This window comes from Nicotiana sylvestris, chromosome 2, assembly GCF_000393655.2.
Source record: "Nicotiana sylvestris chromosome 2, ASM39365v2, whole genome shotgun sequence".
Classification (NCBI taxonomy): Eukaryota; Viridiplantae; Streptophyta; class Magnoliopsida; order Solanales; family Solanaceae; genus Nicotiana; species Nicotiana sylvestris.
Window position 1 is genome coordinate 66,980,916 of NC_091058.1, and position 25,897 is coordinate 67,006,812.

The 25,897-nt window shown below is 36.1% G+C and overlaps 3 protein-coding genes across 3 annotated transcripts; all 3 read right to left on the reverse strand.

Annotated features, from left to right (window-relative positions):
- Positions 1–3,388: 3,388 nt before the first annotated feature.
- LOC104243961 (RING-H2 finger protein ATL73-like) lies at positions 3,389–3,892 on the reverse strand. The gene has a single exon (XM_009799280.2). It carries the CDS (start codon positions 3,890–3,892, stop codon positions 3,389–3,391), a length of 504 nt encoding a protein of 167 aa, XP_009797582.1.
- A 4,295-nt stretch (positions 3,893–8,187) lies between these two features.
- LOC138885023 (uncharacterized) lies at positions 8,188–10,448 on the reverse strand. Its single transcript, XM_070165907.1, has 3 exons — positions 9,879–10,448; positions 8,851–8,985; positions 8,188–8,766 (listed from the first exon to the last, which is right to left on the reverse strand). The coding sequence occupies exons 1-3, from the start codon at positions 10,446–10,448 to the stop codon at positions 8,188–8,190; spliced, it is 1,284 nt and encodes a 427-aa protein (XP_070022008.1).
- Positions 10,449–19,360: 8,912 nt separating this feature from the next.
- Positions 19,361–25,213, reverse strand: LOC104243882 (polygalacturonase QRT3). Its single transcript, XM_070167950.1, has 4 exons — positions 24,955–25,213; positions 24,415–24,642; positions 20,609–20,668; positions 19,361–20,476 (listed from the first exon to the last, which is right to left on the reverse strand). Exons 1-4 carry the CDS (start codon positions 25,159–25,161, stop codon positions 19,400–19,402), a joined length of 1,572 nt encoding a protein of 523 aa, XP_070024051.1. The 5' UTR covers positions 25,162–25,213; the 3' UTR covers positions 19,361–19,399.
- Between the last annotated feature and the right edge of the window lie 684 nt (positions 25,214–25,897).

Genomic DNA, 25,897 nt, shown 5'->3' on the forward strand with positions numbered 1-25,897 from the left:
AGCCCTACCCCGAGGAAGTAGAAAGACTATTTCTGATAGATTTCGGCTGAATAGGACGAAAAGAGATAATATATCAGTACCATCAACAGAAACCATAAAAATAGTAACAACATCATAAGAACCAGAAACTAGATAAAAAAACACTAACAATACCCGGTAAATAAGGCCTAACGCTATGCAAAACGAAGAATAGTGTGAACATAACATTAACCACTAGCAGTCTAAGACAAAACCCTATCAGACTAGCCTCACACCGGTATGAAGTAGAAAAATGCTCAACTACCTCCTAACCTACAACTCTAATACTCGACCTCCACACTTTCTTATCAAGGGCCATGTCCTCGAAAATCTGAAGCCACGCCATGTCCTACCTAATCACCACCCCAATACTTCTTAGGCCGCCCTCTACCTCTTTTCGTACCCGCTAAAACCAATCGCTCACACCTCCCTACTAAGGCATTTGGGCTTCTTCTCAGTACGTGCACGAACCATCTGAGCCTCGCTTCCCGCGTGTTCTCATCCACAGTAAAAGTAAATAATCAATATCCCTTTAAAAATTGAAAACTTCCCCATGATCTAATGTTGTCATCTTATTCAATGACTACAAATTGGACCAAAAACTTCACGTGTGATGATTGCAGATTGAAACTCCCCACCAAAATTTTCAGAGATTAAATTCAGTTCTTTTTGAAAGTATAGTTAATCATAAACATTTCCTCCATAGTGCGAATTTGTATCTTAATATTTTTTTTTAACTATTTTTTTTTAACTAACAACGGAAATTTTTTTAGGAGGTAAATTTTGGTTATTAATCTGGACAATGGGAAATTTGTTCGAACTTCAAATGCAACCAATTTGTATTTCCAGAAGAAGATAAAAAGGTTACAGCTAGAAAGCAAGAAAAAAAGTGTTTCCAATTAGTTCACATAATTTCAATTTTGATAGTATATATATCAGTGAGAAGAGACCCTATTATAAGATGTGCATGTTTAACTTCCGACTACATTTACCAGTATCTAAAAACGAAAAACTAAAGAAAAGAGAGAGAGAGTTTCCATTTGGTACTTGCATTTAGGGGCGGCAATCGGGCGGGTCGGATTGGACGGGTAAAAAACAAGTAATGCAAAAATGAATAAATTATTCGATCCGACCCATATTTAATACAGATAAAAAATAGGTTAACTGGCGGATAATATGCATATCCATATTATCCATGACTTCTTGAGTATGATCACTTTTAGAAAAATTTCTAGTCTCCCAAACTTGAGAAACCCCAATTTGAGGCTTTTCAAATGTAAAAGCTAAACCCATTGATTATCCATTTTCTAAGTGGATAATATGGTTCTTATCCATATTTGACCCGTTTTAAAAAAATTCATTATCCAACCTATTTTTTTAATAGATAATATGAGTGAATAATTATTTTTTTAAAAAATCATTTTGCCACCAATACTTGCATTATATAGTCCAAGATATCATGTTATATATGTCAGTAGTGGCGGAGCTACTCTTATGGATGGCGCGAAACTAGAAAATTCAATAAGGGTGTTAAAAATTTGAACATCCTTTGTTGGTGGGCTATGCATAGGTGTTCAAAATATATTTTCCAATTAATAACAAGTGATTAATATTTTACCCTATACACAATATAATTTTTTCGGCGAAAGATATTCAGTTGACCACCCTTGGCCACACATAACTTCCCCACAGATGGAAGGGACAATTGACACTCTTTTGCCAAAAAATTATATTGTGTAAATACGTTAATCTTTTAATTATACATATATATTATATAATGAATCTCCTAATTTTTATATGTATATTTACTTTCTTAGAGTTTAACACCCTTTGGGGAAGATTTTGGCTCCGCTACTGCATGTCAGTGTATCAACTTCTATTCTCACCTTTTAACTAGACAATGTGTGTGTGAGTTGACAACATAAACAAAGCGACGACAAATAGGGAAAAAAGAAAAGGGGAAGAAAACGATATACCAAAAGGCGATTTAACTACTTTATGTGAAATAAAAAAGACAAACAAAGTGAGAATACACTAAGAATGGGCTTCACTTTTGGAGAAAAATAAAATTTCCAAGCCAAATTTTGAGTTGCTAGTTTTGTCTACATATTAGGTTTTGTAGATATCATTTCCCTCTTGGTATGAAGTTGTTTAATCGCGAATTGTTGTTTTACTCGTATTTCTAAGGTTGCTTGGCCAAAATGCAACAAACACTTGCAAAAGCTATGGCCTATGTTGATGGTGAGAAGTGGTCATCTTTATACTAGTATTTCTTGGTTCACTTTGGCTTCTTTGGATTAACTAATGAAATAGACACATAACATTAAATTTAATAAATTAAAAATTAAGTCGTCAAAGGAATTCAAGATTTCCTAAAAGAATATTCTAAGTTCGTTTACACTTAGTTGGAGATTGTCTAATAAAAAAGTTAATCATGTGGTAGTCTTTCTTTCTATAGCTAGTATAGTAATTTAGTACTTTGATTTTTGTTGCGTCATTTGTAATAACTTTTCTTCTAACTAAAGTTACAATTTTCCTGGTATTTAATTGTTTCTACCTAACAATTCATATTGCTTTGCTCCAAATTCGGAAGAAGCTAAACTTTGATTCAAGACTTGAGTAGGAGTAATGATAGATTTGCTATCTTATATTCCAGCATTAAGAGATGCTAGCTAGCCCGATCCTCGATTGACGCAAAGGTGAAATTAAGATTTGAAGTTTATGCGTTCGGTGATGTAGTTCGTTTAAGTTACCGAGTTCTAATTTAATTAATTTGTATATATTTAATAAAAAATTTAAGACAAATACAAAATTTGTACCAAAATTATTAGGTTTGGCTGAACCTGTAACTAGCATATTAGCTCCACCCCTTTTTGACCCTTCCTTTAACTCCTTTAACTCCGCTAGAATAAATTGGAATAGTAATTTTTGTTACAATGACACATGAGTGTCTAGCACACAATCACAACAACAACAACAATCCAGTATAATCCCACAAGTGGGGTCTGGGGAGGGTAATATGTACGCAGACCTTACCCTTACCCCGAAGGGTAGAGAGGCTGTTTCCAGGAGATCCTCGGCTCAAAAAAGCAACAAGAGCCGATATATTAGTACCATAAAAATGCATAATAAAATAACATCAATATAAGAGATATGAAATACAGAATACGAAATACGAAATAGATGGTTGGTATAGTAAAACTAGCAGGTAAAGCCCTGCATCAATAGACGACCAATGACATTCTTAGTCTTACTAGCACACAATCACAAAAGTGAAAAATTTAAATTACACTTGAGACGAAAACAATTACAAACAACAACTCTCATCATATATATAAGACATTTCAATTAAGAGATTTGACAATATATTCTACAAAAACGGCAAACAATTACCAGAATTGAGATGAAACCTACAAGTAGGGCAAGAAGAATGCGAGAGCAGCCATTTATCAATACAAGCAACATGGAAAGAATGATTACATTGAGGAAGAACCCTAATTCTCTCTCCATCCATGAAATCCAACAAGCAAATAGCACAGCTTGAAACTGATGATGATGAAGAAGAAGCACTAGAATTTGCATTATTATAAGTAGATGTTGGCAAAGCAACCATATCTTTTTTCTTAAGCCCTGTGTTCATTCTCTTTGAAGCTACCCATTCAACTGGCTCAGAAATAGTCCTATGAGTGCATTGAAGCACACATTGTAACATAGAGTTTAGGCCAAGAGCACAAAGCAAAGCACATATTAGGGCTGCAATTATCACTGCTAAGTTGAAGTTTAGTGCATTTTCAGTGTTATGGGGTTGATCAAGAAAAGGGGTTTTAGGTTCAAGAATGGTTGGGCTTTGTGTTGGAGGGAGGGGTTTAGCCATGATTGTCGCTTAGAAGATATGAAGAAGATATGAGGGAGTGAAAAATGAGACTTAATTCAATGGTATAAAAGAGATGGAAAAGAAAAGAAAAGAAGTGGTGGCATAGGATATTATAGGATGTGGCGAGTTGGTTATCCATTGTCTAGCCTTTTTAGTTTATGCTATCAAAAAGAAAGAAAAAGATCGATGTTTGGAACACCCTCTCTCCTCCCCTCTCCACTTCCCACAAAGAAGATAAAAGAAAAGAAATAATCAATTAAGAACATTTGTTCACATCCAAGAGATGATAATATATTTGATTTGATGGTATTGTTGGTGAAATATAGCCAAGTATATCAACAATATAAAAATATTAAAATTTTGGAAGCATATTCATTGATGTCCCACTAGAGATCTAATTAAAGGTAGTTCTTCTATACTTTTTTGGTTTAAGATGAAGATAGTATGCTTTGGTGGTACATAGTTGATTGGTGCAAGTAAATCCATGTGATGGATTGGTTATACTGAGCGGCAAAGTTAGAAACTTTTCATTAAGGATCAAATTATAAATAAGTAAATCAATGAAGAAGTCAAGAAATGTTAATAATTAGTAGTAATATACATTAAAAAAATTATCTAGCTATACAATAAAACTTTCCGACGAAGGAATATCACGTGACACTTCTTAAATACATGTGGCTACGTTTTGCTCTCAAACGCACATACAAGTATACGTGGTCGTACAAATAATAAAATGATAAGTCGAGTGTCGAACCCACAGAGACTTATATCAACTACTCACTAACACACCAATATTGTTATTCCGTCAAGCTAAGTTCGAGTTCAAGAGTTTAATTATACTAACTACAATTCTAAGTAATAACTAAATTATCAAGCAGAAGAATGATTGTTATGCATTCAATAGAGACAACTATTCCAGGGTTGTGATCGATTCACCAATCCTATTGTGTTCTAATTAACTCTCCCTTTCATATAATTCACTCATGGTTGCTAATTAATCGATAAATGCTCTCATAGCTTTCTCCCGAAGTACTACTCACCTATTCTCAATAGATTAACGCCTATATTCCTATGAAATCAATCTATTAAGAACGCATTAAGATCACAATATTTAATTAAGCACGGTGACTAGGTATATTCCTATCCTAACCACAAATCCGCTCCCCCTAAGGGTTAAGATCATGCTCTCTTCAATTCTTCTCTAATCTAAACACGGCTTTCCCAAGCATAGCATAGATAGTAAATAGAACCTAACTACTGGCCAGACAATTAAGTAATTAAACACAGAATTGAAGAAACAACCATATATTGGTGAATTATAATCAAGGTCAAGTCAACGTTAAACAACAATATTCATGGCTAAATCACAACCCTAGAACAATGGGTGTTTAGCCACTCATGATGTAATCAAACAATTGCATAAGTTTAGAATAATTGAAAATACTAGAAAAGATGAAGAAATCTGAGATGTTCTTGTGTGTATTTTTTCTCCAAAGTGCGCCTCTCCAGGCTAAGCTCCGTCAAAAGTCCTCAAAATAACGTTTTTATATGTATTTATACCAAGTAGGGTTGGGCCCAGACGAAAACACCTTCTCCCACGCGAAATAGGACTCTGGCTCTATAAATTTTGTACTGCCGCGCCATGCGGCGCGCTAATGGAGTTTATCAGCAGCCTCAATTTTTCGCATCAGGCAGCATTTTACACTGTTGCGCCGCGCCTTGCGGTGTCCCATGCGGTGCGACAGTGTACTTTTCTCAGAGTGAACTTATTTCGTCCTCTTTTAACATCCAGACTTGGTACACGACCTTCGAACACGATTCCGACTTAATGTTTTGGGCTTTTACTCAGACTTCAAAGCTCCAAATCACTTGAATTCATTCCATAATGCCTACATCGATCGGAATCACTCCTACAAGGCATAAAACACATATTTAGTGCAAAACACTAGCGATTAAAGCTCAAACTCAATTAAAGTACAGTAACTTAAAGTGTAATAAGCGACTAAAATACACAATTATAGCCGATCATCAACACCCCACACTTAAACCATTGCTCGTCCTCGAGAATCAAACTACATTTTCTATAGACACAACTTTTTTAAGCAATTCTCCAAATTCATCACACCAAGAATATTTAAAATAGACTAAGCACAAGAGTGTAACATCTTAACCTCAAGATTTGACTCACAAGTACCACGCATTATTCACAACTCACTCACTTACTCTAACATCGAGGTCAATGACATTACCTTTCCTTCATGAATCAAGTGCCCCCACACAACAAAAGAGAGTAGTTCCACACAATAAAATTTAAGAACACTTAGGAACTCAAGATAGAAAGAATTCACTCACTCTCAAAATTAACATTCATATGCCACAAAAGATGCACCATAGGCTTGCCCATAGTGTACTACTCTACTAATCGAGCTCATTCAGTCTAAGATCAAGTAGGACTTTATTTGGCTATAATGTAGGCTGCGGGACGGGTAAGTTACATTTAGATATAAGAGTGACTACACCTCCCTAAGCACTTTAATACATATACTTTAACATCCAAAACCCCACACTTCTGTCAAACCATGACTCCATCTTCACATCAATATACATTAACTCCCCACTTCTTTAAGCACAATTATATCAAGAGTCACCATTGTCAAAGAATTCTTTTCACAGCAATACAACTATTTTTTTCTTTTCAATTCATGTGACTCTTACTTTTTCAAAACAGTGCACCTTTCTCCTTATTTCATTAGTTCCACTGAAAAGCCAAATCAACCACCCCACACTTTAACTTTTACAAAGTTCATAACAATTCAAGTGCTCATGAGAGGTGAAAAGGTTCAAATAGATGGTTAATTCAAATGAATGGGTAAGGCTTGTAATGTGGTTGCCAAAGAAACAGGATTACAGGCTCAAAGGGGTTAACTATGATACATAACAATTAGGTGGGTAAAATATTTATATGGCTCAACAAAGAAACGTCTATCTCACTTCCAAGACTGAACAAAACTACTATTTTGCTTTGCAAACACACGGGACAAGTTCTAGACATCAAAAGTAATGCACAGAATAACACAAAACCTTACACACACATGACACATAACTCACTCAGGATTGGACTCATCAAGACACTCTAGTCAAAGAAGTTAAGCAACGTCACGATCATAAAATTTAAGGTACTTATATTAGAGTCAAAAACTGAGCCTAAGCATCACAACTAAAGTACTCACTATTCTCAAGGCATGACAAGGTTAAAAAAGATTGCTTCAATTCAAAACAAAGCACAAGACTTCCTATTTCTAAAAAATAAAAACTAACTATACCCGGTTCAAACAAAAGCATTGGAAAAGAACCGCGGCATAACGAAAAATCAAGGGGAAATTGCTACACTACCTACAAAGAAAATCTTTTTTTTTTCTTTTTCCTCAGACTTAAATCCCTCAAGAAAACTGCCTAGGAGATCCATCGCCGGGAAAAGCCCAATTTTCTATTTTTTTATATTTTTTTTCTAGCTACTAAAATGCTACACAATCTACATCCTACTAATCATATAAAGAATTCTACCACCCCACACTTAAAAGAGTGCAGTGTCCTCAATGCACAAATAAAGTAAAACAATAATAAGGGTGGACAAGAAACTCCCTGAAAGGCCAAAGACCGAAGCAATAACGGCTCACAAGTACTCATACTTCCCCCAGGCATAGTCCTTCGTGTGGGCACCCCACACTTAGTCCTGAACCTCTAACTCGCTTTTGCACTCTTCCAATGATTTTGCCTCATATGTTTATAATCCTACAAAATAAAAACAAATCTAATAAGAACAAAAAAATAAAAAAAAATAAAAGGAATCAGTAAATATGGGTTGTCTCCCAACAAGTGCCTAATTTAACGTCGCGACACGACGCAGAGTCTCGCCTACTCATCAGCGAGTACAACCTTGGTCTTCTCACGATTAATCATTCCTCCCTAATAATGCTTGACTCTATGACCATTCACCAAGAATTTCCTCTCACCATTTAAAGCTCGTAGCTCGATTGCACCATAAAGCGTGACTCTCGCCACCTCAAAAGGACCTAACCATCTCGATTTTAGCTTTCCAGGGTATAGCCGTAGCCTAGAATTGAATAATAATACCTGTTGGCCTGGCTCGAAGTGACGTGGCTTGATATGCTTGTCATGCCATATTTTTGTCTTTTCTTTATATAGCTTAGCATTTTCATAAGAGTGCAGCCTGAATTCATCTAACTCATTTAACTGCATGAGTCTTTTCTCGCCTGCATCCTCAAGGTCCATGTTCAGCTTCTTAATGACCCAGTATTCTTTGTGTTCCAGTTCAACGGGAAAGTGACATGCCTTCCCGTAAACCATCTTGTAAGGGGACGCTCCAATTGCGTTTTATATGCAGTCCTATACGCCCATAAGGCATCATCCAACTTTGCAGCCCAATCCTTCCTATTCACACTCACCATAGTTTCTAATATTTGCTTTATTTCTCTATTTGACACCTCATCTTGCCCACTGGTTTGAGGATGATATGCTGTAGCAACTCTGTGGCGAACTCCATATTTAGCTAGAAGGTTATTCAGCAACCGATTGCAAAAATGAGTCCCCTCATCACTAATTAAGGCACGTGGAGTCCCAAATCTTAAGAATATATTCTTTTTCACAAACGCAGCTACCACCATGGCATCATTTGTTGGTAAGGCAATCGCCTCCACCCATTTTGACACATAGTCAACTGCTAGCAAAATGTATTTGTTTCCTCTGGACGGTGGAAATGGCCCCATAAAATCTATCCCCCATACATCAAAAAGCTCAACTTCTAGGATGTTATTCAAAGGCATCTCATGCCTCCTTGTGATTGTTCCCGTTCTCTAACATTGGTCACACTTCTTAAAGAATGCATGTGCATCCTTGAATAAAGTCAGCCAAAAGAGACCGGATTGTAGCACCTTTACATCTGTTCTATCTCCTCCATGATGCCCCCCATAAGGTGATGCGTGACAATCATACAACACTAATTCCACCTCCTTTTCAGGAATGCATCTCCTCATCAACTGATCAACACATTGCTTGTACAAATAGGGCTCATCCTAGTAGTAAAAGTTCATATCATGTAAAAACCTCTTTCTAGCTTCAGATTCAATTTCAAGAGGAAGTACCACACTCACAAGATAATTCACATAGTCTGCGTACCATGGAGGAGGGTCTTGGGTTATAGCAAAAGGTTGCTCATCAGGAAGTACTTCTTTAATTTGGCCACCCTCCTCCACGTGATCGTGATTTTCCAACCTTGATAAATGGTCAGCTATTTGGTTCTTTGTCCCCTTTTAATCTCGTATTTCTACATCAAATTCCTACAGCAATAAAACCCAGCGCATCAATCTAGCCTTAGATTTTTTTTTTGTAAACAAATACCTGATGCTGCATGATCGGTATGGACTATGAATTTCGTTCCCACCAAGTATGCCTGAAATTTCTCAACGGCCCACACAACAGCTAACAACTCCTTCTCAGTGGTGGTGTAATTTAGCTGTGCATCATCAAGAGCCTTACTCGCATAGTAGATGGAATAAAACACCTTGTCTTTCCTCTAGCCTAGCACTGCCCCAATAGCAAGGTCCCTCGCATCACACATAAGTTCAAATGGTAAGGACCAATCAGGTGCCACAATAATGGGAGCAGTCACCAACTTCTTTTTAAGTTCTTCAAATGCCTTGAGGCAAGCATCATAAAAGTTGAAAGTTATATTTTTTTCAAGCAACCTGCACAAAGGAGTAGCAATTTTTGAAAAATCTTTAATAAAGCGCCGATAGAAACCCGTGTGTCCCAAAAAACTCTAGACACCCTTCACTGAAATAGGTGGAGGTAATTTTTCAACCGCCTCCACCTTCGTTTTATCAACATCAATATTGCTCCTAGATACTCTATGACCTAACAAGATTCCTTCTTGTACCATAAAATGGCACTTTTTCCAATTCAGTACCAGATTTGTTTCTTCACAACAGGCTATCACCTTGCTCAAATTCCTCAAGCAATCATCATAAAAAGACCCAAAAACTGAAAAATCATCCATAAACACTTCCACGAATTTTTCCACCATGTCGGTGAAAATAGCCATCATACACCTCTGGAAAGTGGCGGGTGCATTACAAAGACCAAACGACATTAGGTTGAAGGCAAAAGTGCCATAAGGACAAGTAAAAGTGGTCTTCTCCTGATCCTCTGGGCATATGACAATCTGATTGTATCCCGAATAGCCATCAAGAAAGCAATAATATTCATGCCCGGCTAACCTGTCTAGCATTTGGTCGATGAATGGAAGTGTGAAGTGGTCCTTACGAGTTGCTTTGATGAGCCTTCTATAATCAATGTAGACTTTCCATCCCATAACAGTGCAAGTAGGGATTAGCTCATTCTTCTCGTTCTCAACTACAGTCATTCCTCCCTTTTTGGGCACATATTGAACTGGGCTTACCCAGTTGCTATTAGAAATAGGAAAAATGATACCTGCATCGAGCAACTTGATTACTTCCTTTTTCACCACCTCTTTCATAATGGGGTTTAATATTTTTTGCTGCTCTATACTAGGGCGGTGTCCGTCCTCTAAAAAGATTTTATGCATGCAAAACGATGGACTAATACCCTTGATGTCAGCTATAGTCCACCTAATGGCCTTTTTATGCTCGCGGAGTACTCTGTGCAATTTTTCTTCTTGAGTGCTGGTCAAACTAGACGAAATAATCACGGGCAATGTCTTAGAGTTCCCCAAATAAGCATAGCGCAGATGCGCTGGAAGTGGCTTAAGTTCTAGCTTCGGAGCTTTTTCAATAGATGGCCTGGGAACGGTCAGAGTGACAGGCCTGTCCAACTCTTTGAATTTTTTTAAATCCCTGGACATTACTGCAGGACATATCCAATACTTGCTCAATTTCTCCCATCATTTCATCTTCACTATTTTCTACATCCCCAATCAATACGCGTTCAACAGGATGTACAGGGCTCATATAGGGCACTAACAATGTGGCATCACTCTCCACCACAGAGATCATGGATAACTCTTTATAGTGAGCTGGTAACTTGAGTGCTCTATAAACATTGAAGACCTCCACTCGATCACCCACTCTCATTGTCATCTTTCCTTCGCAAACACCAATAATAGCTCGGCCCGTGGCTAAGAATGGACGCCTCAAAATAAATGGGACTTCCTGATCGGGCTCATAGTCCAGGATAATGAAATTAGATGGGAATATGAAAGAACCCACTTGAACTAGCACATCTTCAATCACTCCCTCAGGATGAGCAAGGGAGCGATCAACTAATTGTAAGATAACTCTTGTTGGGCGTGGCTCACCCAACCCCAACTGTCTGAACACAGATAGCGGCATCAAGTTGATGCTTGCTCCAAGATCACATAAAGCTCGCCTAACATCATGTTTACCAATCGAGATTTGGATAGTGAAACTACCTGGATCCTTCAATTTTGAGGTAACTTGCCCTGAATTCTTGAACTGCACTCCTCAGTGAGTGCCACAGTCTCAAACTCGGTTAGCCTCCTTTTATTTGCCACAATGTCCTTGATGTACTTTGTATATTTGGGTACTTCTTGTAAGATGTCAACTAATGGAATATTAATGTGCACCTGGTTCAAGATATCAAGAAACTTTTTATATGCGACATTATCTCTTAATTTCTGCAATCTTTGAGGGAATGGAGGTGGTGGCCTTGCAACCAATTGTGGGGGTTGCTCAGCCACCACCTCTCCAGCTGGCTTCTCTGGATCCTTAGCTTTTTCTGATGTTGATTCAATAGTGGCTGGCCTCTCATCAAAAGTCACTTGTTTGCTATTTTTTGACTGAACATATTCTAATTGTCTCCCATTCCTCAACGACACGACATTAAGGGATGCCTTAGGATTAGCTTCAGTCTCACTTGGAAGAGCTCCAACTGGTCTAGTATTTTGAGCATTGGTAAGCTGTCCCATTTGGCACTCCAAATTTCTGAAATATGTCCTGAGCTGTTGATTGTCAAGCAACAACTGCTTCAACAAATCATTCCCTTTCTCTTCTACCTGTTAAGGTGGCTTCTGAGGTTGATTGACATTTCCTTGGGGTCTATAATGATTCTGATTCGGCTGATTTCCACCCCATGAGAAGTTGGGATGATTCTTCCAATTTGGGTTATAAGTGTTCCCATATTGTGCATTCTGATTCATTGGACCCCTGCTCTGTTGTCCCATATAGTATATAGATTCTGGATTCGTGGGGCATGTGTCACTCATATGGTTGTCACCACATAGTTCGCAGCAAAGAGACATCTGTTGTACATGTTGCATCTGTTGTGTCTGTTGCATTGTCATTCTATTCATCTGGTTTGCCAATTTTGCTATCTCAGCTCTCATGACCGAGAAGTCATCAAGCTCAATCAACCTGACTGCCTTCTGTTTACTTGCCTTGCGTGAATCCCCATCTCCTTGCCAGTTATGATCATTAGTAGTGAAGTTATTTAGCAAGAGTTGAATTTCACTATATGGTTTTGCCATGCAACTACCCCACAAGCTGAATCAAGATTCATCTTTGAGGCCTCATCTAGCCCATCAACAAAAGTGTGTCCCAATACCTCATCAGTCTGACAATGGTACGGGCAATCTCTGAGTAGCTTCTTGTATCTTTCCCAGGCTTGACGAAGTGTCTCTCCATCCCGTTGTTCGAACCCAAGAATTTGACTCCTCAATGACTTTGTCTTCTTGGTGGGGAAAAACCTGATTAAGAATTTCCTTGCTAGATTATCCCAAGTGTGGATTGAGTTCGCGGGCTCTTTCTGTAACCATTCCTTAGCTTCCCCCAGTAGTGAAAAGGGAAAAAGTGTCAGCCTGACATAGTCCTTGGAAACGTTCGGATAATTATAGGTGTCTGCAATTTTCAAGAAATTCTGAATGTGCTTCTGCGGATCTTCATGAGATAGACCCACATATTGCCCTATGGACTGAATCAGCTATACCATGTACTGTTTGAGTTCAAAATGTCTTATGATCTCAGGCTTCATAATAGCCTGAGTCATATTAGTAAGATTGGGCCTTGCGGCTTCTATCACCGCACGCTCTGCATTACCTGCCATCTCTATTGGTTGTGGTTGAACTATGATGTCCAACTCTCTTTCTATTTTAGTTCTAGCTTCGACCTCCCTCCTCACTCTGTGAAGTGTCCGTTCAATTTCAGGATCAAGAGGAAGGAGATTGTTTGCGCTTCTACTCCTCCGCATTCAAGAGAAGAGCATGTGTTAACACAAACAAGGTAAACTGAAAATTAAAACTTGAACAGATAACTATTAAAAGATTAAGTCAACAAAGTAGTTAATTTTTAAGTCCCCGGCAACGGCTCCAAAAACTTGTTGCTCCCAAACGCACACGCAAGTATACGTGGTCGTACAAGTAATAAAATGATAAGTCGAGTGTCGAACCCACAAAGACTTATATCAACTACTCACTAACACACCAATATTGTTATTCCGTCAAGCTAAGTTCGAGTTCAAGAGTTTAATTATGCTAACTACAATTCTAAGTAATAACTAAAGTATCAAGCAGTAGAATGATTGTTATGCATTCAATAGAGACAACTATTCCAAGGTTGTGATCGATTCACCAATCCTATTATGTTCTAATTAATTTTCTCAGAGTGAACTTATTTCGTCCTCCTTTAACATCCGGACTTGGTACACGACCTCCGAACACGATCCCGGCTTAATGTCTTGGGCTTTTACTCAGACTTCAAAGTTCCAAATCACTTGAATTCATTCCATAACGCCTACATAGATCGGAATCACTCCTACAAAGCATAAAACACATATTTAGTGCAAAATACTAGCGATTAAAGCTTAAACTCAATTAAAGTACAGTAACTTAGAGTGTAATAAGCGACTAAAATACACAATTATAGCCTATTATCACTCCGCCAATAGTTATAGCAAGAAAAGAATATGAAGCCAAAAAAAAGAAAGAAAAAACCGTCGAAAACGACCATGGTCAAGCGTATAAAGGATTAAGGATGTTTTTAAAAAGAATTTCATCAAGTAACGGCAGTGGCAATATTCACAAGCATGTCACTAACCATATTACTCTACGTTGACCCAAATTTTAATGACTTTAGGAAACCTGAAGGGTCAAAATTAATAAATGCCTGATGACACTTTTGGAATATGGGATCAAATTAAGCTCAAACCACATTATGTGGCTCTAGGAATGTCCTAGTTTTAAAATATTCGCAAGAATATTCTAACTTTTCCTAAACATTTTATCTACCAAAATTTTGAAAAAGAAGAAGAAAGAAAAGATAGTATCATCCCCACATGAATATTCAATACTTGGAAGAAAATTAACTTGATTTCTATTTTTTTTACGTTTAAAAACTTTTTGGGTGGGAGCGGACGTGAATAGTAGGAAGGAAAGGGTAAAAACTTATCCGCACCGGATGTTTATACCAAACCAATAGATATATGACATGTGTCTTGCATATTGACTTCAATCATTTAACCATAGTAAATTACATGCATTTTTATCTAATTAAATTAATTAACCATAATAAATTAATATAGTTTGGTGTAAACATCCGGTGTAGGTAAGTATTTACCGAAGGGAAGCGTGAAACAGGGGCGGACTCTGATGGAATTATAACCTTACGTATAACAACAAAGACGGTTCCAACATTTTAATTTAATAGGTTCAATCTTTATATTTTTACCACTAAATCAATTACACATTAAAAATTATGGAGTCAAAATGTAATACATATAATGATTTTGATGATCTTTTACATATATATATCTAAATTGCATATTAAAGTCATGGGTTTAGTTAAACTCGTAGCTCGTGAGCTACATTTGCCTATGTATAACAACATTACATATAAGTAGTATCGGAAAACAAGGATGGATCTACAATGTCACATGTCAATCCACGTGAACCTAAGTAATAATTTTATCCACATCTTATATATGTATCCAAAAAATCACTAAATATTAAAATATTTGACCGTGAACTCAGTTATTATTATATATTAACTTAAAATTCTTGTAGGATTTCACAAACTTCAAATCTTAGGCTCGTCTCTGCAGCAGAATGGAGTTGCAATTACTCCTGCTAAGTTGTAAGTTCAATCACTATATCATCAATGTTGTTTGACCATGTAACGACCCAATTGGTCGTTTTGAGCAATTGCATCTGGTTCAACAGTTTGAGGTCATGAGCAGCTTCATAATATGTGTATTGACTTGCGTGCATGATTGAATTCAGTCAACGAATGATTCAGAGTCAAATTGGAATAAGGAAACTAGTTTTGGAAGTTTAAACAATGAGAATTTGACCGGAATTGGACTTTTGAGTAAACGGTCCCAAAATGGGTCGTGGGTAATATCAACAGCTTCGTATGGTGATTTTGGACTTAGGCGCGCGTCTGGATTCGGATTTGGAGGTTCGTAGGGTAATTTGAGGTGTTTTGGGGAAAGTTGGAAAACTTGAAGTTTGGAAAATGGAGAGGTTTGACTCATAGTTGACTTTTATGATATCGGGGTCGGAATATGATTCTGAGAGTTAGAACATCTCCGTTATGTCATTTTGGACTTGTCTGCAAAATTTTGCATCATTTCGGGTTGATTTGATAGGTTTAGGCACGGGTTTTGGAAGTTGGAAGGTTTGAAAGTTCCTAAATTCGACTCTTGGTGTGATTCATTGTTTCGACATTGTTTGATGTGATTTGAGACCTCGAGCGAGTCCGTATTAGGTTATGTGACTTGTTTGTGTGTTTGGACGGGGTCCTGGGGGCCTCGGGTGTGTTCCGGGTGGGCTACGAGCCTTTTTCCTCCTATTTTGAACTGCCGATATCTGTCAGCTGGTTTCCTTCTTTGCGTTCGCGTATGCTCCTCCGTGTTCGCGAAGAGTAATCTTGGAGGAGGATTTTATTATTCTTCACGTTCGCGAAGGTTTGCCTTTCTCTTTCTTAGCGTTTGCATTCACTCCCTCGCGGTCGCATAGTAGAATTAGGAACTGGGGGGCTGGTGGCTATTTCTTCTTCGCGTTCGCGTCACCTCCTCCGTGTTCGCGTAAGCCTCTGTTCTTTACTCTCCACGTTCGCGTCCCTTAGCTCGCGTTCGCGATGGCTTTTCTTGGAAGCTCCAGTTTTCCTTCTTCGCGAACGCGATGCACAAAATCTGGGCGGACATAATATAATTTCCAAATCGAGAGTTACACCATTTTCACCATAACTTGACTTGTGGAGCTCGATTTTGAGCTATTCTTTGAAGGCTTTTCATACAAATCGATTGGGTAAGTGTTCTTCACCTAGAATCAAACATATTCCATGATTTTATCTTCTTTTTCATCATTTAATTTGTGTTTTGTGTTGGGAGAAATGTTGGTTTTTGAAGGAAATTCCTAAAATGAAAAATCACGATTTGAGGGGCCAATGGTATCGGAATTTAATAAATTTTATATGGTTGAACTCATATTGGAATGAGTGTTTGGGTTTTATAAAATTTGTCGGGCTCTGAGGTGCGGGCCCGGGGGTCAACTTTTGGACCCATTTTTGGTTTTTATTAAAGATTGAGACTTTATGATCCGGAATAGTTTCTTATGTGTTTTATTTGTGCTTGGAAGTTAATTTGGTTAGATTTGAGCCATTCAGAGGTCTTTTCACTCGAGGAATGCATTTTAGAGTATCGGTTTGTCGTTTTTGAGGTAAGTATCTTGCCTAACCTTGTGTGGGGGACTTCCTCTTAGGATTTGAGTCTTCTATGCTAATTGTAGTCCGTGCATGCGAGGTGACGAGTGTGTGCTCGAACTTATTTGTGGGAAATTTGCCTCTAGGGTTCTTAGGTCCTTATGTTCATTATGTGCAAAGTATTCTGTTACGATTGAGTTTCCTAATTGCTTAAATTACCTCTATATGCTCCATATGATGTTGCTAGCTTTCCTCTAATTCCTACATGTTACTTGACCCCTAATTGCCTTAATTGAAGTGATTGTCTTCCTTATTGTCTTGATACTTCTTAATTGTGAGTTCCTCTATGACATCGTGCAAATGTGTTACATGTTCAATTATTGTGGTTACCGGTGTAGTTATCACGTGCTTATTATGTCTTGTTGTTTTGTTAAGGTTAGTATGCTTCTTGGTTTTTCCGTGATCCTTGTTATTTACTATTCATGCTTGATTTGATGAGTATTCATGTTGGACCGGGCTTATGGTATTTCCTTGGTATTTGACCGTTGTTGAGTATTGACTCAAGTTGGGATTTATCTTGTGAAGTTAATTGTTAGAACGAGATTGGTTAATGTTGATTCCCTTGCCGAGATGTATTTGTTTCTATTGTTGATTTCCTTGCCGGGATGTTGTTGTTTCTACTATTTGGGTGAGGAAAGACTGATAAAGCACGAAGGGTGATGCCTTGCACATTTACATTTATATATTTCATATGGTGAGGAAGAGTGATAAAGCACGAAGGGTGATGCCGTGCACATTTATACTATTCATATGGTGAGGAAGAGTGATAAAGTACGAAGGGTGATGCCGTGCACATTTCTATTATTGATTGCATGGTGAGGATTGAGAGTTAAAGCACGAAGGGTGATGCCGTGCACTTTCTGTTTGCTGTGTTTATTTGTTGTTGTCAATTCAAGTGTTTTAACTGTTTAAATTCCTTACTGCTGTGATTCTTTGTGTTGGAACCTACAATGTTTTCAATACCTCGCCGTATTTATATATATATATATATATAGTGTTTTCCATACCTCTCCGTATTTATATATATACATTTCAATACTTCAAACTTCAATAATTGTTACATCTTTAATTCAATTAGTTTCTCAATTATATTCTCTTAAACCGTCTGATGTTGTATTTTACTTAAAAAGGGATTTCTACTAAGTTTAAAGTTATTAACTCCCATGTTAAAAGTAATAATTCATTCGATGTTGTATTTTAATTGAAAGGAGTACTTTCTTTACTCAAATGAATTCTTAAAACAACTTCATCTTTTCTCGCCGATTTTCCTAATTAGTTTAAAAATTATAATTTACTTTATATTATGTAAATGTGACTTCTTGAACATCTTGAGTGCTTTTGTGCGGACATTATGTATTGTATAACATGTGGATTTTGTTGTTAAAAGTAAGATGAAAAATATGTGGGCACAAGGTGCCATGTGTGTTGAAGGTTCGGAAGTTGAGATTATGATATGAGAAACTGAGGATTGAGATGGTCGGGATTGTGTATTAGACATGATGTGATTGATTGAGTTGGCATCGCCTTCTTTATTTGAATACATTCTTACTTGTCTATGCCCCTGTTATGTTAGTGTTGATTTACTTAGTTATCTGATTTACTTGATTATCTGATTTACTTCATTACCGTTCGTTACTACCTGTGTTCTCCCTTTATTGTCCCTACTGTTTGTTTTTCGATTTCTCTTCGCTGTTGATATTACCTCGTTATCTTTATCTTGATATTTTATTATCATATCCTGTTCATTTCATTTGACCAGTAGGTGTCTTGACTGTTCCTCGTCACTACTCCACCGAGGTTAGTCTTGATACTTATCGGGCACCGCCGTGGTGTACTCATACTACACTTTTGTACATTTTTGTGTACAGATCCAGGTATTGATCGATAGTAGTTGTGCGGGTCATCGCGGTGGAGATTCACGGTAACCTACTGCTGCGTTCGCAGGCCTCAAAGTCACCTTTGTTTGTATTTACGTTCCATTGATTCCTTCTCGTTCCGGAATAACATTGTATTTATTTTGTATAACTACTCTTAGAAAGGCTTATGACTTGTATCACCGGTTTTGGGAATTGTAATTTATTCAGAGTTATTTAATTTTAAGTTAGTAAATATCAATATTAATTCAGTTAATGTTAGACTTACATAGTTTAGAGACTATGTGCCATCACGACTCCTTTGGACGGATTTTGGCCGTGGCGCATAATAAGAAGGTGTACATTTGGAAGTGCTAAGTTGCAACTTCTTCTATTACCAAACCAAAAAAGAATTGCAACTTCTTCCAATCCACGGATTGTAAATTGCAGTACAATTAATGCCTTATCCAAAACTTTTTTCTTTTCTTTTGGATTCTTAGTGAGTTTTCTTTGGCTTAAACAGAAAAAAGTGAAGAGGAGGATGAGGAGGACTAGGAAAAGATGCATCACTAACTCCTTTTGCTTTAACAAAAGTCCCATTATTTCCACCAGTGTTTCGATGTCTTTAAAATTAGTTCCTAAACATATGAGCATAATTGCACTTAGCCTAATTAATTTATACATGACACAGCTTAATTATGTGTGACGGTTGTTTTAATGATAAAGTTCTTTCACTTCTATTCTTTAGGTTGAGAGTTTCAATCACCAAAAAGAGAAAAATAGTGGATAATCACTGTTTCAATTATAGGTCAACTAGCATTTCGTATAGAGAAGAAGGCATATAATAACAGCAACAAACAATATTTCCAATATAATTTATTTTTTTACATTAGAAAGTTCTTTTCACCCACAATATTATGTTGGTCGACAAAAACTGACACCACTCCATCAACTGGTTTTTCACTCTCAATAACCACAACATTACTTGATACATTTGTTACAGCATGTGCAGGAAATCCAGCAACCCCTCCTCTACAATAAAATGAGTATTGTACATGATTTATCTTGTTAGGAAAAACAAGAATTGAAGAAAAATCAGCTACCCAACTTGTCCCATTTCCAGCAACAGTCAATTTTCCAGCAGTTGACTTCAAGCTCATACCATTCACATTATTTTGGTCAATCACAACTTGATCAATATCAGTAAACTCTCCATCCAAATTCAACATTGGTGTCATTTTTGAAGGGTTTCCACTAAACATGTTGTTAATGACATTTAGTCCGAAAATTCGACCGTTAATCGCTTTCAAGACAACGTTACCCTCTCCAAGAAAATACCCATTTGAGATGTGAACTAAGAAAGGGTCCTCAATGACTATAGAGTTATAGTCAAGGTAACAATTATCTATCCTATTTTGGGATGCTTTAACTAAAATCCCAACCCCACCAAAATATGTTGCCTTATTGTAACAATGTACCCCTGTAACAATATTAGCCTCACCCCTAAGTACAATCCCAATTGCTGATGAAAAGATAGTAACATCAGTAATGGCATTGTCATTGCTAGCAAGATCAATAGCTATGCCTGAGAAATCCCTCTCACCTCTATCGCCGCCAATTGTAGGATGTTGCCCTAGGAAAGTGTCCGATATAAAAGTCTCGTGGCCTCTCTGAACGAGAACTCCTTCCGTACTAAAGTGAACGAAAAAGCAACTTGTTATACGAATTCTAGCTGAGTCAATGACATATAAACCTCCTCCTCGATAGCCCGAGTCGAAGAGGATGTCCCGGAACGTAATGCCCTCGTAGCGAATCGCGAAGTTTTGGTCCCACCTATCGAAAATGTTACCATGGTGAGAAATGTAGTCTTTTTCAAGCTTAGGAGAATCTTGTGACCATAGCTCAATTAGATGCCTATCGCCTGGAAATGTATCGGATGCTCTTATTGTTCCTCCTTTGACCTGAAATATTAAGGCAATTCACCAATAACTATGTGAACTTTTTGGTATTAAGAAACACAACCATGAAAATATAAATATATGGGGCAAGAAAGGGGGAAAAAGACAACATCATATGGTTTTTTAGGTTATTACAAGAGTAAAACAGGGGAAACAAAAGAAGAAGAAGAAGACTCTTATTGTTCCTCCTTTGACCTGAAATATTAAGGCAATTCACCAATGATTATGTCAACTTTTTGGTATTAAGAAACACAACTATGAAAATATAAATATATAGGGCAAGAAAGGGGGAAAAAGACAACATCGTATGGTTTTTCAGGTTATTGCAAGAGAAAACAGGGGAAACAAAAAAAAGAAAGAATTAACCATAGTTGTTTACCCAACCGTTTAAACTAAAAATAGCCAGAGATAATATATGTATAATTTATATATGATCGTGTATAATCTATGCATATCGGCTAAACAAGCAAACAATGAATCCATCCCGGTTATTTATGTAAAGAGCCCATGTAGGATTGTTACACAAATAGCCGTCCAGATTAAATATTTATGTTTTCTAGCCGGTATTTATTGATTATACACAGTTATACATATATATATATATATATATATATATATATTCGTTGGCTACTTTTAATTTAAGAGAATAAGTGACGGCTATTTGGATTAATTCTTCTAAAATGTACGGGGAATACTAGCCCAATGGGCTTGGCAGCTAAGGTATTCGTTTGCGGGGAAACTACCAGCTATGTCCATTTATAAGTAGCTTATTACAAAAATTGGTCAATTCATTAAATATAACTAATATTGGCCAATTAGATATTTGTAGCCAAAAAAGGTTAAATTTTTGCTTCTTTTTGAGTGAGTGCTATGAGAATAGATTGGGTACATCTTAAGGAGTTTGAATCTCAGTTTTGAGATGATTTGACAGGGTTTTTAGGTGGTTAAAATTGAAAATTTGAAAAAGAAAATAATAATATATATATCACACCATGTATATTTTTGTATCACATATGTATCATATTTGTATCAAATGTGTATCACATATATATATATATCCATGTATACCCCTGTGTGTGATGCATATGTGATATATGTTTGATACATGTGCCGTTGAAAAAAATTTTGAACTCGATTTTAACTACAAATTTTGATACCAAATCAGTCCAAATCACCTCCAATCTTCCTCAAATTTGTATATTGACTCATATATATGTTTTCAATGAATTTCAACCATACCCATTGAAAAATATCCCTTTTTGCTTAGACTTTTGATATCTTATATATACATATATATATATATATATATATATATAATATTTTATCACCTTATTTGCTACGCTATCCATTAAATTTTCTTTACGTCTTGTATCTAATATTGTTGATCATGCTTAAAAATATGGAAGGAGATCTTTGTAATTCTTGAAGAGAAAGAACCTTATTTATTTGGGTTTTCAATTTTTATATGTGTTTGGCTACTTTTGGTAAGTCTATAATTAGTGACTAGATGTTAGTAAGTTGTAACTTATTTGGGACATTTATGTAAGACACATCAATTGCATTATTACAAAAAAGAGTACGAGTAATAAAGTAAATATAAAAAGCATACCTGGAAAAGAGAATAATCCAACAAAATACAGAATAATTAAACAGGAAAAAAAGATCTAAAGGAGAAAAAAGCAAAAAAAATGGAAAGGAAAGACGCCCTGGTCTAACAAAGGGGAAAAACCTCCTTTTTTCTTTCTCCTTTTGCCAACCATTGCATCTTTTAAGAAAGAACATCTTTTAACTCCAAAAAATCAAAAGTTCTGTTCTCTTTAGCATATCTCATTAATAATAAACAGGTATCGGTTTATCAAAAGCTACTCGATCGTCTGGGACTTTTTTTTTTTCCTTTTAATTAATCATATATTAACTTAAAGGAGCAAAAGGAAGAGAGAAAAAGGAGTATGAAGTTTCTACAGGTGCAATGCCATTCAGAAAGCTATCCTAGCTGGCCATTTTTCACAACAGACACCCTATGGCTACGTCTTTTAAGAAGTCCGAAAGAATGTAGTAAAATAGTTTAATTAACAGAATAACCTTAATTAATATTACTTTCGAAATCTTGTTCATTCAAGTCACTAATTTGCCTTTCTTTTATCAAGCATAAACATATTAATTCAGTGGCGAAACTAGGAATTTTTCTAAGATATTCAAATTTGAAAAAAGTGAAAAAACATTCCCAACAAAGGGTGTTCAATATGTGTTATATACTTCTAAAACATAATATGTTACCTATATATACAATGCAGTTTTTCAACGAACAGTGATCAAGTGACTACACTTATGACTATGTGACTTCGCCATTGTATTAATCACATTCATCGAAAATACTTCTACAAAATCGTCATCGAATATGACAAAGAAAAAGAATATATCCAAATGTCACCCTACTAATAGTCTTGCTGCTGCCTACGTCTCTTTTAAACAAGCCATCTAAAAAGGTCAGGTAGAATTTAAACCATCTAAATAGGTCAGATACAATTTAAGTACATTTAACTTTAATTAATAATATTCAAGTAAATTTATGATTTATTAAAAAATTATTTTTTTTCATTTTTATTTTAACTTCGTAGCTTGGTACTCCTAGACATAGAGCCCGTTTGGATTAGCTGATTGTAAATAACTAATAAGCATGGTGAAAAATATTTTAAGTGCTAAAACTGATTTTTTAAATAAGCATTTACGTATTTGGATAGGCGTGCTGAAATTTATAATAAGTAAGTGATATGCTTGGTAGAAAAGTGACGATAAACTATTTTTTGTTAGAATGACTAAAATACCGTCAAAACTTTACAAAAGATTATAAATTAAAAATTTTCTTAGTAAAGAAAAAGATGAAAAATGAATATGGAATAAAGAAAAAGTTAGAAAATTTATTTTGAAAAAACTAGTAAAAGTATAGCTCAAACTAAAAATGCTTATGAGCTGAAAAACGATAAGTAGGGGATGACCAACTTATGACTGATTTTAACTTATAAACACTTGGCTTATAAATACTTTAAATATTTACCAATCATATAAATAAGTCAAAAAATACTTATAAATCATTTGATCAATTTATATGCTTAGCCAAACACAATTCACATAGCTACGCCACTTGTCATAAAGCTAGATAAAAGCGGAGAGTTAAAGTTGGACATAACATGCATTTTCCAATAAAGGTCGACACATGTCAAGGACTCAAGGAGTAGATAACTTGCACTCATGTTCACGACAACTACCCACGAGCAAATCTAATTACTAGTCTTGGTCCCTATTCATACTTACTTTTCCAGCTTCAACACTGCCCAATCCAATCCGAAGTTACTATTAAGAAAATAATACTATTAAGCTTCCAATCCTGTTAACTTAATTTTAAATTTAGTTTCTCATTTGAAAGTTGAATAGCCATCACATGAGAAGTGAAGCGTCGTTACAAAGTAAGTATATCGTGTGATTGTACAAATAATGTCTTGTACTTGGAAAAGCATGCGCTATAAACTGGTGTCATATATGATTACCAACTATTGAAGGAGAGTGACAGAACTTCCCTAATATGGATTCATTTGTCATGGACCACAATTATGTCCAACAAATCATTCACATTCAGCCATGATTCACTCTTCAGATGAATACTATTAGAAATTTTTTACGCTATCAGCTTTTATTAAATATAACAGCTTTTAAGAATTGTTTTTAAGGAATAAAGAAGTGAAGGAAGTAGCACACCACTGCCTCCGCGGATTGAGCTGCTCTTTCCTTAATATTCGCGCCTTGCGTATGGAAAAATCCTTGATAGGGAGCGCTTCACCCAAATGGGCCCTACGCGACGCGAATCCGGATATAGTCGGGCTCCATCCAATACGGACACCAAACACCGGTGGGAAACCAAAAAAAGAAAAGGAAGTAGCACATACCACAATATTGCCAACGCCAGGAGGAAATACTATAGGATTGTTGATTCTGTAATTACCACCTTGGAAATCAATAATGGCACCACCCAAATCACTAATACCAGGCAGCAAACCAAGTCCATTTTGCAATTTCAAAGCATCACCAATAGCCTCTTTTATGGCTTCACTGCTATCACTTGTCCCTGTTGGATCAGCACCATACCCTATTGGATAAATTACCCTTCCTTCACTCTGAAGCCAAAACAAAAAAAAAGGAAGTCAAGATATCAAAGTTAAAATAATTCAGCTCTAGATTAGGTAAGAAATAGAGGACGAGAAAACAATTTTTATGAAGGATAAAAAACATTGTTTTCTTTCAAAATGTAAAAGGAAATGACATGAAATTATAATAGACACAACAATGATACGAAGTACGAAAAATTCATTTCTCTGTTGTTAAGGAGAAAAAGGGACAAATACGAGTTAAAACAGTAGGGAGAATAATTAATTAAAAAAGAGAAAAAAAGATAGTGTAAGATGATGGAGCATTATTATTATTATTACCTTTTTGGCATTCGAGTAATTGGGAACAGAAGCTTCTGGAGATGGTGAAGGTGATGAGGTATAGATGAAAGAGGAATAAGAAGGGAATTTCTCTTCAAGTCCTTTTTGAAATTCATAAAGCTTCAACTGTCTAAGAGACCCATTGGCCACTTCTACAACCAAATTAAGTAGTAAAAACAAGAATGCTAAACAAAAAAATGGCTGCATCTTTTTTTCGAAGAATTTACTGCACAAATTCAGGGCTCCATGTAAAGATGACCATTAGGGGGGGGGGGGGCAATAGAAGGAGAATTAGAAGAAGAAAGATTTATGGGATTTTGGCAAGCATCTAGTTATCTGTACAAATGGACTTTAAGGACTAAAGGGTAATTATTCGGTAATGAAAGTATATAACTTACTCCCTCCATTCACTTTTACTGCTTGTTTGGATGGTTGTTACGCCTCGTTTCATAATGTATCATATCGTGCTGTATTATATTGTCTGTATCGTTTAATAAATACAATATTTGGATAGATTGTGTCGTTTGTCATCGTTTCATGATATCATGCACCAGGATTATGAAGAATAAACTTGCAATATTCTAAAGAAAAATTATGATGAAAGGTAAAATTACTATATAAAAAGATAGGGTAAATGATAAAATAAAATAATTTAATAATAATAAAGGGTGAGATTGAGAGAAAAAGACAAGGTAACGACGCGACCACACCAAATCGGTCATTACATAAAGTGGCACATTTCGTCGTTATGTAACGACGGATTTAACGATACGATACAATAAAATTTAAGTAGCAATCAAAACAAACATTGTATTTAAAATAATAATACGATATGATACAATGTGTAACAATCATCCAAACAAGCTGTTACACATCCACAATAAACTTTACACTTCTGTTACTAAGAAATAATAAATGAAATATACATTTTATCATAATATTC